Raw genomic sequence first — 13,073 nt, 5'->3', positions numbered from 1 at the left:
TTATCTGAACCCTTCACAAAGAGTACATTTAAATGGGTAATTCTAAAACACGGCATTAAAAGATTAATGGGTTCGTTGAGAAAGATGTAAAATACAGACAAGCAAAAGCTATTCCCATATTTATGTATATATACGTGTGTGTATATTCACATGCGTGGATTTTTTTTTTTTTTAAACAGAAATAGTGCAACAGTGGGAAATTTTTCAATTTCAAGTGCCTGAACTTTACCACTCAGACTAGCTTAGGCAAGATAGGAATATTTATTGACTCATAAAACAAACTTAAGGAAAAGTCAGAGTTATTTCTGGCCTCAGTGACCAAAGGCTTAAAGTCTCTGGGGACTGCTTTCCTGCCTCGGGCTTTCTGTGAGCCCCTCACTCTCAGGCTGCAGTTCGTGGGTCAGGAAACCGGCTGCCCATCCCCACAGCCTGGCCTCTTCCCATCGTCCCCTGCAGGCAGGAAAAGGTCTTATTTTCTTTGGTTCCAGATTCAGAAGTGCCGGGGCAGTTCCCTGACTGGCTCAGCTTGAGTTCCCTGCACACCCTGTGACAGATCGTCATGGCGAGGTGGCACAGAGCTGTGACCCGTTCAGTGTGGGTCCGGTACCCACTTCCAAACCACACCCTGTGACAGAGGGAGGGTTGTAGAAGAAGACACCTGCTCTCATCGGAACCATGGGTAGTGCTATTTTCTCCAGAAAGATCAGGTGCTGTTTTTTTGGAGAAGGTTAGTGGGTGGGTTTACAAATGACCAATATTTACCACATACAAATGGGTATTTCACCTGTTTTGCCATATGGTTTCTTAGTTGTTGTTTTTACATTTTTCATTTTTCCACGTTCTATGTTATTTCAGCAGTGATAGCATTTCATGGCAGAATGATATTCTACCAAGAAACCCAAACATGATGGCTAGAAGTGACCAAGACAAGAGGCACCCACTAAAGATGGCAGAACAGGGAGACAGAGGATGACTGGGTCCCTGGTGGTGGCCCAGAGCTGCTGTCCCAGCCCTATTTTTACACTTCCTGAGACACAAGAAAAACAGCTCCTCCTCTGGCAATGCCACAGGGGTCAGGTTTCTCTTACATGTAGCCCAGTGCGGTTCCTTATGGAGGTCTTTCCAGACAGCCTTCCGCCATTAAAAGCAGGCTAGGGAATTGATCCCCAATGGGGAAGAGAAGCAGGAAAGTGATGCTAAGAACCCCCAGAGAGGTCGAAAGGGAAACTGACATAAAAGAAATCGCTGTCTGCTTCTTTTTTGAACTGTTAAAGGAAACTGGCGCGGAGAGCATCCCCAAGTAAACATGGGGTAGTTCTAGATGAACTGAGCAGGAAGAGGGTCAGAGCTAACACCCCAAGACTTACGCTGTGGAACATGGAGGGTTCCAGAAGTCTCCAAGTGCTTCCAGTAAAAGTAAGCAGAGTAGCTGAAGTTGAGAGCCAGGAGATCTCCCAAAGGGTCACCATATGGCTGAGGACCTGTGGCCAAGGCGTCTGGGCAGCAGCCCAAGTAGGTACCAGAGAGAACAGGCCTCCAGGTGTGAACAGGTCGGTGGAGATGAAATGAGTCCAGACGCTGACATGGAAGATCTGGTGAGGTGAGGTGAGCACGAGTGGGTAACAGAAGCCAGTGGAGGTCAGCTGAGAACTGGGGCCCCTTTCCCCAGTGCCTTCCCCTTATACCCCGATAATATCTTGGGAAAGGGTGTAAGTGGAGGAGAGACCCTTGGGGGAGAGAGACAGCTCTCTTCTCAAAGGGCGTTTAAATTCTAAATTGACTAAGGTTGGGGCACATAGGTGGCTCAGTGGGTTAAGCCTCAGCCTTCGGCTCAGGTCATGATCTCAGGGTCCTGGGATCGAGCCCTGCACCGGGCTCTCTGCTCAGCAGGGAGCCTGCTCCCCACCCCACCCTGCCACCCGATCTCTCTCTGCCTACTTGTGATCTCTATCAAATAAACAAAAAATTTTACCCAAATTTGACTATTTTTAAAACAAAATGTTTTTTTTAAGATTTTTATTTATTTATTTGACAGACAGAGATCACAGTAGGCAGAGAGGCAGGCAGAGAGAGAGGAGGAAGCAGGCTTCCTGCTGAGCAGAGAGCCTGATGCGGAGCTCAATCTCAGGACCGTGGGATCATGACCTAAGCCAAAGGCAGAGGCTTTAACCCACTGAGCCACCCAGGTGCCCCTAAAAACAAAATGTTTTATTTTAAAGATTTTATTTGTTTATTTGACAGAGAGACACACACAGTGAGAGAGGGAACACAAGCAAGGGGAGTGGGAGAGGGAGAAGCAGGCTTCCCACTGAGCAGGGAGCCCCATGTGGGACTGGATCCCAGGACCCTGGGATCATAACCAGAGCGGAAGGCAGATGCTAAACCAACTGAGCCACCCAGGTGCCCAAAAATTTTTAAAAAATTTAAAAATTAAAAAAAAGCCAGTTACAGTACCTACTAAAAATCTTTCTTTTCATCCTCTGCACCTGCATTGCCTTCTCTCTGGCACACCTGTAAGCACCCAACTCCTAATAGGTCAAGGCCTTACCTAAGTGGCCACCAGCAGTACCTGGCCTCTTGTCCTCTACTGGCTGTTTTTATTATGAGACCAAGCTTCTCCTCCCCTTCTTCTTCCCACACATCTGCTAGTGGTGAGTAAGCCCCGAGAGAGCAAGGCTGGGGCAGAAGGATCGGAGACCACAGAAGAGAGGCAACGGACAGCCGCAGCCAGGTTCAGTGACTCTCATTCCTCTCCCCTCCACGCTCCTTGCTGATTGATTGAAGAGCCATGGAATCTTCCTGATGGCAGAACGCCAGAAAGCCCTGAGGGGCCCGAGATGCCGTTGATCCAGATCCTGGACTATGTTCCAGTTGTGTGAGGCCTGGTACTCCCTAGGTTTGCAGGGTGTTCTTGCTGCTTCTGGGCTCCCATGAGATTTGTTTTCCCTATTTCTGTCTAACTAAAGTACATCCGCTAAGCAAAACCAGACATTTGTTTGTAGTGGACAGAATTCTCCCAAATACTATTGTGGTTATCTTGCAGATGATTGCTGCTATACAGCAAAAACAAATGAGACGCCCTAGCTATTGGGGGGGGCAATATTATTTGGTATTTTAGTATCTTCTATGGTTTCTCTCCCCTGTTGACCTGTGAGCTTCATGGAAGCAATGGTCATACATAATTCCTGGGGGTAACCGCAGTGCCCAGAACAGTCTGGAATGTAGAACGTTCCCAGCAACTGTTTATTGGAAGATGTTGGAAGATGCACCATATACATTTGTTGACGGAATGGTTGAATTAGCACTGAAGGAGTCTTTACATTAGTCATGAGCTGGTAATTAAAAAAAATATGTTATTTTTTTTTAAATTGCTTTGAATCAACAAACAGGATAGATAGGTGCGTTGTCTTCATTGTAAAGAAAGGCTTCTATTTTTTTTTAGGTAGGGCCCCCCGAAAGTGAACACTAGTTCTCCCATAAGACCCAGTGGCCTCCACAGTTTGGAGCCCAATACACATTTCCTAGACGATCTGACACCCTCGCCAGCCTCCTCTGGCTATTAACAGTCGTGTTAACCAGTGGAACCGTGAGGCTAACGGAAGGGAGCAGAACGTCTGTTTTCTGCTAACGGCTTCTGCGTGGGGTTTCTTAATGCATAGTCTGAGTTGCCCTGGAACCGGCTGGGGACAGACACCATGCAGGCTCTGGCGTTCGGCGGGATCCGAGGAGGATCCACAAGCCCCCGGCGGTGAGCTGCCCCACGCTTGGCAGAATGCGAGGTGCCAGATCGCGGGAGACGCCGCCGTTGGTACGTGGCTGTTCCGCGGCAGTCGGGCGAGGCCGGGAGGCTCCCGTTTGCAGATCCCTCGCTCACCTCTAGAGGAGCAGTTCCCGCGGTAGGGAGAATTGGGCTTAGTACTTGCCACCGCTCGGACCCGGGTATCCCGGGACTCCGGGTCCTTTGAGGGCTGGTTCGAGACTACGTTTCCCAGCAGGCCGCGCGGTGATTGAAAGCTCTGTCAGCCTATGGACGGATGAAGCTTCTGGTCGCGGAAAATGAGGAGCCAATGGTAAGAGAACAGGGGCGGTGTTTTCCGGCCGCGGGCTGTCGAGCCTTGAGTCCCACCTGTGTCCCCACAGTCCTGTCACGAATCCCGGTCGGGTTCAGGGAGGGACCGCCTCGGCGTTGTGGGCCGGGTGTGCCTCGGCGGTGGAGGACTCTCAATTCCTGCTCCATCCCCGGCCGGGCCCCGGGGCGGTGAGTGATGCGGAGAAGGAGACCGTGGCGGTAGCCTGGGAGCTGTTGAGGGGCGTGGAGGGGACTTGCCCTCCGCCGCGATGTGGTCCCTGCCAGGTCCCCGCGCTCGCCTTTCGGAGCCCGCGGAGTTTGCTGAAGAGTGGGGAGAGGTGGCTGCGGCTTTCTGTGCCGTCGTCGGGAGAGCCCATCCTCTCGACCAATGTTCTTTCTCCTCCGAGGTGGTCTCCGGGCTTCAGCTCAGGGCTATGACCCTGTGACCGCGGCGCCCTGATTAGGGCCTCGAGCACTGCCCGGGGAGGGCGGGAGGGACGGGTGTCGGCCCACCCGTGCCGTCATGTCCCTATTAATAACCCAGCGAACAAACTGGTGCTGCTCACAATGGCCCTTAGTCACAGCACCTCTGCGCCCTGGGGCCTGCGGGGTCACCTGTCGGGGTGGGGGTGGGGGTGGAGGCAGGAGGCGGGGCGAGAAATAAGGTTTCTGGTACCGTGGCTGCGAACTCTCCCGCTCAGTCCCGCTGTCTCCTGCAAGTGTGCCCAGCAGTTGTGTTTCCGAATGGATGTAGAAGTAAAATTTATGCTCAAAACTTACTTCCTAATGACACTATTTTAATCCAGAGAGATGAAATGTATCCCTGCGGTGTTTAGGTACTTAAAAATTCAGTACTTTATAATGACCAATACCAATGTGTGGAAATGTGTAAATATTTCCGTGAAAAGTGTGAGTGTCTTCTCGTCGCACCCAGGTACTTTGATGGGTGAGACAAAAAACCCGGGAAGAGTTAAGCTTCCTCACTCCAGTCTGGTCCATCCTCCACTGAAATGCAGAATTTTTTTGTAGCAGGACTTGTGTTTGTTTCTACTGGAAACTCTTTAAGCCACCCCCCTCCCCCAAAAAACCCACAAAAGACCCCAAAACAAAACTAAAAAAACCATTATATTTTTTTGTGACTCCTAATGCCTTACAACATTTTGCTGAATAAATTACTGATCCATCCAGTAATCTGACCAACAACCTCCAAATAGTTTTTTCTTGATACTGCTGTCAGTTTTATCAATGTGTTGATGATTGTTTTCGGGCCCCATGGGTGTGTGTGTGTGTGTGTGTGTGTGTGTGTGTATCTTCATTAAATTTTACTTTATTTTACAGCTTACCCATGTCTTTTTAAACCTCATTTCTGATTCCATTAAACCTTGAAATAGAATGGTACCCCGGGTTGTTGGCTTTGGGGTTCTGCGTAGTCTGTTCCTTGAAGTTGACACCAAATCTACAAGCCAGGAAAAGTCAGCTGGTCCATAACTAATACAAGTAGAATGAAGTCCACAATCTCCTAGCTTGCTGAGGAAAATGTAGCTGGAGAGCTTTTCACAAATCAGGTCATCCCCACATATTCTCTTCTTTATCTTGTCCATCATGAACAAGTTAATCCTCAAAAAGTTCATGTTTCCAAAGACTGTGGATTCTGTAGATGTGTTTGGGAGCTCCAGGCCTCACTTCGTGATGTGCGTGTTGGCCAAGGGAAGGATGATGTAGAAACAGAACAAGAAAAGCAACCCCTCTGTGGTTGACAGAATTTATCTCATTGCTATTCTAGGCAGGGGGGAGGGGGGTGAGGGGTGGGGAGAGTGGTTTCTTTGGGTACACTGGTGGCCACTGGGGCTGTCTTTTAGTTTTGAGACAATGATTAGAATGTCCAGAGAGCTTTTGATGCATACTGAGGTCTCTTGCTTTAGGAATTGATGACTCTCAATGATGTGGCTGAGGACTTCAGGGAAGAATGGGTTACCTGGACACCGCTTAGAGAATCCTCTTCATGGGTACCACCCAGCAGAGTTAGAAGAATGGGCTCTCAAAGGGTAAGGTTGCTACTCTCCTTTAGATTTCAGACTTAGATATTGTGAGACTGTCCGGGTCCGAGCAGTCTCTAGGGATGCTGGTGTCTTAGAGCACCAGCTCTCTGAGAGTCTTTGTTGCCTCCCTTGTAGAAAAAGAATAACTTCCACTTTTTTTTTTAAATGACTTCCATTTTTATGGCACTTTATGGCTTGCAGATATCTTTGATATTTATTGTCTTGTTAATATCTCACCATAACTCTTTGATGTGGTTATTATTGTCCCCCTCTTTCAGGTCAGGACCCTGAGACTTAGAGTTAAGTGGCAGAGGTGAGAGTCCAACCCAGGTCTTTGTGGCAAAGGGGGAGCTGTGTTTTTTCCTGTCACTTCAAAAACAGACAAAACAAACCTCCAGTGCTTTTTCTAAAGTACAACAGCTACCCCTTCTCCTTGCTTTACTTCATGAGTAGTATATGCCCCTTGAAGAAAAAGAGACACAAAATGGAAACCAAAGTCCCACTCCATCCCACGACTGAAGAATTACTATCTTTCCAGCATGGTTCTAAAGATGTATATAATTAACAAAAGCAAAAGAAAAAAAATGGGATCATACTTGTATGTTCAGCTGTGTATCTTACTTTTTTACATAATGTATTGTGAAGATATATTGACAACAATAGTTTTCTATACATTGCTTAAAATAACTACTTAGTAATTTATTGAATGGAATATGATAACTTCTTCCGTTAGATTGAACTGTATACTTGACCATTTTTAAACCACTTTTTAGCTTGTACAATGGCAGTTTCGTGTGGCTTAGTCAAATATGATTATTCCTTTGTCATGAGACATTTAGGTCATTTCCAGATCTTCACCAGTATTGTGATGACCATCTCTTAGCTGTCTTTCTTTTTTAGGTCTTATTTATTAAAATATACTTAGTTAGTAATTAGCTAATATATCTTTTCCACAACTTTTTTAAAAAGTTTTATTATTATTATTATTATTTTGTTGTTGTTGTTGTTGTTGTTATCTCTACCCCCAAGATGGGGCTCAAACTCACAACTGACATTAAGAATCACATGCTCTTTCAACTGAGCCAACCAGGAATCCCACAACTTTTTATTTTAACTTTTTTAATTTTCTTAGAATTCCCAGAATTTGGGGCGCCTGGGTGGCTTAGTGGGTTAAAGCCTCTGCCTTCGGCTCAGGTCATGATCCCAGGGTCCTAGGATCGAGCCCCAAATCGGGCTCACTGCTTGGCAGGGAGCCTGCTTCCTCCTCTCTCTCTGCCTGCCCCTCTGCCTATTTGAGATCTTTGTCTGTCAAATAAATAAATAAAATCTTAAAAAAAAAAAAAAAAGAATTCCCAGAATTAGAATTGCTAGATCAAAGAATAGATACATTTCTGAAGTATTTCATATTTTTGCCAAATTCCTTCCAAAAAGATTGAATTATTTATTCCTGCAAGCATTATTTGAAAGTGTCCATTTCTTTACATTTTACCTATCCTGGTAGGTATTATAATTTAAGAGTCTGGGTTAAATAATTGTGACAGTGAACATTTTTTGAGGACTTACACTTAATCTCCTATGAGATAGGTCTTATCATTATCCCTAGTCTACAGAGGAAGACCCCGAGACACAGAGAGTTTAAGTCACTTTCCTGAAGTCACACAGCTCGTATGAGGGAGGGTTAAGATTGAAACTATGGTGGTTGCACTCTTTATCTCCATATTGTATGGTCTGTTTTTATTTGAATTTCTTTGATTAATGGTAAGGTTAAAGATTTTTCACATATTTATAGTTGGTTAATGGTAAGGTTAAAGATTTTTCACATCTTTATAAAGATTTTCACGTATTTATACATTTATATGTGTGTGTGTGTGTGTGTGTGTGTGTGTGTGTGTGTGAATTGCCTCTTTGTATCCTTTGCCCATTTTTTTTTTTTTCTTACAGGTGTTTGTCTTTTTCTCATGCATGTCTGTATCTACTGCTGTCCTTCTGGGAAAAGTTTAAAGCTCAACATTATAGTTAACTTCCCTGATTCCTTCTAAGGGTGAGGTCATGGCAGCATTGTTGCTGATAAAATTATCTCTCTACATGGCTTTAGCCTTGTGGCTTCAGAGATGAATTATTGTGCTCACTCTGGACTTTCTATCAACCAAGTCTCCTTGTTTTGTTGTTGTTGTTACTGTTTTAATGGGAGGAAAGGGGCTATTTTCTCAGCCTCTTGGGGAAATCACCCTTTTTTATCATTCCATCATGGCAATCCTTTCAATAAGACCAAACACACATTAGCTTAGCATCTCCCTGGGCTTTCTCCTCTACTTAGGGAAGGAGAAGGGCTTGCATTTTTGGTCAAGCATTGTGTGGTTGGCTCAGATTAATATCCTACATTCACCTTCCTTTATAGACTTGCCGGTACAGGTGTAATCTCCCAGCTGGAGCAGAAGGAAGAGCCGTGGGTGCTACCACTCCAAAACTTTGAGGCAAGGAAGATCGTAAGGGAAAGTCACACGGGTGAGATGTGGATATTACCCCGTGGGAGGAAATCTAGCATTTCAACCTTGGTTTCTTGTTTTTGTTGTTGTTGTTGTTGTTTTAAGATTTTGTTTTTATTTATTTGAAAGAGAGAGAGAGCATGGGAGATGGGGAGGGCCAGGGGTAGAGGGGGAAGCAGACTCCCCGCTGAGCAGAGAGCCCGATGCAGGGCATGATCCCAGGACTCTGGGATCATGACCTGAGCCAAAGACAGATGCTTAAAGACTGAACCACCAGGCACCCTCAGCCCTTGTTTAGATGAAGAAATTGGAATGCTGCCATAGACTTTTGTTCTCACTGTTAGAAGTTTAAATTTGACTTCTTGGGCAATCAGTAATTGAACAAATAAAGTCTTCATTTTATTTATTTTTTTTTAAAGATTTTATTTATTTATTTGACAGAGAGATCACAAGCAGGCAGAGAGGCAGGCAGAGAGAGAGGAGGAAGCAGGCTCCCCGCTGAGCAGAGAGCCTGATGCAGGGCTCGATCCCAGGACTCTGAGATCATGACGCGAGCCGAAGGCAGCGGCTTAACCCACTGAGCCACCCAGGCGCCCCTTCATTTTATTTTTTTTAAGTAAACTTTATATGCCAAACATGAGGCTCGAATTCATAACCCCAAGATCAAGAGTCACGTGCTCTTCCGACTGAGCCTGCCAGGTGCCCTTAAGTCTTCATTTATTTATTTTTTGTTTGTTTGTTTTTAAAGATTTATTTTACAGAGAGAGAAAGTGTGTGCGGGTGGGAGGAGGGGCAGGATAAGAGGGAGAGAGAGAATCCTCAAGCAGACTCCCTGATAAGTATAGATCCCCATATGTAGCTCGATCCCAGGACCCTGAGATCATGATCTGAGCCAGAATCAAGAGCTGGATGCTTAACTGACTGAGCCACCCAGGCGCCCCTCAAGATTCATCTTTTTTTTTTTTTTTTTAAAGACTTTATTTATTTATTTGACAGAGAGAGAGAGCAAATGAGCATGAGCCAGTGGGGAGGCAGAGGGAAAGGGAGAAGCAGACTCTTTGCTGAACAGGGAGCCCGATGCAGGGCTCAATCCAGGAACCCTGTGATCATGACCTGAGCTAAAGGCAGATGCTTAACCGGCTGAGCCACCCAGGGTGTCCCCCAAGATTCATCTTAAAAAGGTTTTAGGAATTTATGTTTTCTGTAAGCTTAATGAACTTCTATAAACTTTTCATAAGTGAGAGGTGCCTGGCTGACTCAGTCAGTAGAGCATGCAACTCTTGATCTCTGGGTTGTGAGTTTGAGCCCCACATTGGGTGTAGCGATTACTTAAAAATAAAATCTTTATAAAAAATTAAAAAAAAAACCTTCTCCCAAAGTGAAAACTTTATACAAAGTCAAATTAAGTGTAGTCTGTTGCCAAAGCACTAATCTCAATCTTTCTTACTGCCTTCTGATGCTTTGTCCCGATAACTGGTTAACTTTGTTCCCCATTACTTTCGTTCATTTTTCAGACTTTGAGAATCAGGTGACAAAACTCAATCAGGACATTTCAGAAATAGCAGAACGATGTGGAACATCCTCAGAAAGGGCCAATAAAGATATTTCTCATCCTCCTAGATGGGGAGGAAACTGGGAGAGGGACCTTGAATTCGAAGGGCAGCATGGAACCCTACCAGGAGAGGGCCAACCGGAGCCCCTTCCACAGGAGAAGGATTTAAACAAGCTGCTGGACGGATATGTGGGAAAGAAGCCTGTGTGCGCAGAATGTGGAAAAAGCTTCAACCAGAGCTCCTATCTCATAAGACACCTGAGAACCCATACTGGTGAGAGGCCTTATAAATGCATCGAGTGTGGGAAGGGCTTCAAACAGAGTTCAGACCTTGTCACCCATCGCAGAACACACACAGGAGAGAAACCCTACCAGTGCAGCGGGTGTGAGAAAAAATTCAGCGACAGCTCTACGCTCATCAAACACCAGAGAACCCACACAGGTGAGAGACCCTATGAATGCCCAGAGTGTGGAAAGACCTTTGGGCGGAAGCCACACCTCATAATGCACCAAAGAACCCACACAGGAGAGAAGCCCTACACATGTCTCGAATGCCATAAAAGCTTTAGTCGAAGCTCAAACTTCATCACCCATCAGAGGACCCACACGGGAGTGAAGCCTTATAGGTGTGGTGATTGTGGGGAAAGTTTTAGCCAGAGCTCAGACTTGGTTAAGCACCAACGAACCCACACAGGGGAACGGCCCTTTAAGTGCCCAGAGTGTGAGAAGGGCTTTAGAGATAGTTCTCACTTTGTAGCGCACATGAGTACTCACTCAGGAGAAAGGCCTTTCAGCTGTCCTGACTGCCACAAAAGTTTCAGTCAGAGCTCACACCTGGTCACGCACCAGAGGACACACACAGGGGAGAGGCCGTTCAAGTGTGACAGCTGTGGGAAGGGATTCGCCGACAGCTCTGCCCTCATAAAGCACCAACGGATCCACACGGGGGAAAGACCCTACAAATGTGGTGAGTGTGGGAAGAGCTTCAACCAGAGCTCCCATTTCATTACCCATCAACGAATCCACTTAGGAGACAGACCCTATCACTGTCCCGAGTGTGGCAAAACCTTCAATCAGCGTTCCCATTTTCTCACACACCAGAGAACACATACAGGAGAAAAACCTTTCCACTGTAATAGATGTGACAAGAGCTTCCGTCAGAAAGCACATCTCTTATGCCATCAAAATACCCATTTGATCTAGGAAATGGTTTGTAGTGGTTCTTCTGCCCCTTTCCAGATTTTCATTTCTGCTGCCTCTGGGTGCTCCATGTAGAGAAAGCCTGAACATGGACATCAGTGGCTCAAGCTGGGCCTTTTCCTACACTTTAATGGTGAGGATAAACCCACAGGCCGCAAATAATGTTCTGAATACAAAAGGCATTCCTTCAGTGTTTTTAACTGACCTTACGGAAACGTGAGTTTGGTTGATGATGCTTGATTACGGAAAGAGGAGTGAGATACGTGGGGCCACACTATCACTATTAGTGATTAATATTTGAGCTCTCATAAGCCCTTAATACTAAATAACACCGGGCCCTTAAAAAGTCCTCAATACCTTTATTAGCCTTATGATTCACTAAGGAATTCATTAGCACAGCCTTACAAGGCCAGAACTCGCAAGCAATTAGACTGCAGCTAGAGGATCTGGGCCATGAACACAAAGATGTAATAAAGCAGAAAACACTCTCCCTATCCAGTGCTTTGCAGACATTAGTCACCAGAATGTCTCATCGCCGTGACAAGGCAGAATTCTCCTAGAGGAAGTTTGTGGTGCTGTGACTTCAAGGCTGAAAGAATTTCCGAAGCTCTTTGCACAGCAGGGTATGAGGTACTCCCACTGGAGGCTGGCTGCCATCGGAGGCCTAGAACATACCCCACGATCAACAAGCCAGAGGAGGCTGGGAGAGGACTGTAAAACTATGGAAGCAAAACCGCTGAGACGCTAAATATTACAAGGATCCTTCCTGGCAATTAGCTGAAGGAAAGCGCTCCTGTTTTCTAATCACCTGGTTCGTGGGCCCTGTAGTTGTAAGTTAACGCAAGCCTGATGTTTTTAGATTAATCATTTTATGCACTAGCACATTCCTATATTTAGCAGAAATGAATTGAGGGAAGGCAGGGTGTTGGAAAGAACACTGACTGCATTGAGAAGGTGAGGTGTTGGAGCGCTGGCCCTGACATTTAATTTGGCCAGACTTTACCTCCTCTCGGCCTCTACCTTACCTACCTCACAAGGTTGTTGTGAGGATCTAATGCGTGTGCGCACGCGCACACACACACACACGCACTTTGTTGTTAAATTATAAAGTCATGATGTCTGTAAAGTGCAGTTTTCTAGTATTGTTGGAAATGTCTTTCCTCCAAGGAACTCTGGCTAATATTTCTCCAGGTGCCCCCTTTTCTCTCATAATCACAGATTTCTTTCTTTACCTGTTGAAAACCTAAGGCCCGAAATCGCCGAACGACGCATTGTGGGTCACACAGGGGACAGAAGAGCCAACATTTGGCAGCAAGTCCTCTCTACAACAGCACAGAACGGGCCAGTTCTGTGTCTCAGAAGTGAGACACTCCGTGTAGGACTGGATGCCCCAGATTATATGCATCAACCCATTTTGAATTTGGAAATGATGGAGGGATGTGGCCCAAGTTCCAGGGAGCTTTACGGGATCCTGTGCTGGGGAGTGAGAAGGGGAAGGGCAGACGCGGGTGCTTAAGGAGGGAGCTGGGTGTGTCACACTCGGACAGAAAAGTGATCTGAAGGTGTTCTTTTCACGCCTTCCTGTGGCAGTACAGACTAAATTATTACATGAGCCTTTTAACAAGAGTTCATTCTCTCTCATTTTATGGAATCCTGTCTGAGAGCTGTAACCCAGCGGGATAGAACTCAGCTGATAACCTCAGCTCTTTCTTTGAAAGAGATTCAGA

The 13,073-nt window shown here is 46.0% G+C and overlaps 1 protein-coding gene across 1 annotated transcript; it reads left to right on the top strand.

Annotated features, from left to right (window-relative positions):
* Positions 1 to 5,981: 5,981 nt before the first annotated feature.
* On the top strand, positions 5,982 to 11,589 carry LOC111152656 (zinc finger protein 774). Its single transcript, XM_022511202.1, has 3 exons — positions 5,982 to 6,114; positions 8,507 to 8,613; positions 10,109 to 11,589. The coding sequence occupies exons 1-3, from the start codon at positions 6,008 to 6,010 to the stop codon at positions 11,347 to 11,349; spliced, it is 1,455 nt and encodes a 484-aa protein (XP_022366910.1). The 5' UTR covers positions 5,982 to 6,007; the 3' UTR covers positions 11,350 to 11,589.
* The last annotated feature ends 1,484 nt before the right edge of the window (positions 11,590 to 13,073 follow it).

The sequence above is a fragment of the Enhydra lutris genome, unplaced genomic scaffold (genome assembly GCF_002288905.1).
Source record: "Enhydra lutris kenyoni isolate GAN:26980312 unplaced genomic scaffold, ASM228890v2 scaffoldscaffold29, whole genome shotgun sequence".
In the NCBI taxonomy this organism is placed as follows: Eukaryota; Metazoa; Chordata; class Mammalia; order Carnivora; family Mustelidae; genus Enhydra; species Enhydra lutris.
Note: the sequence above shows the minus strand (reverse complement) of the source record. Positions and strands in the feature narration are given on the sequence as shown.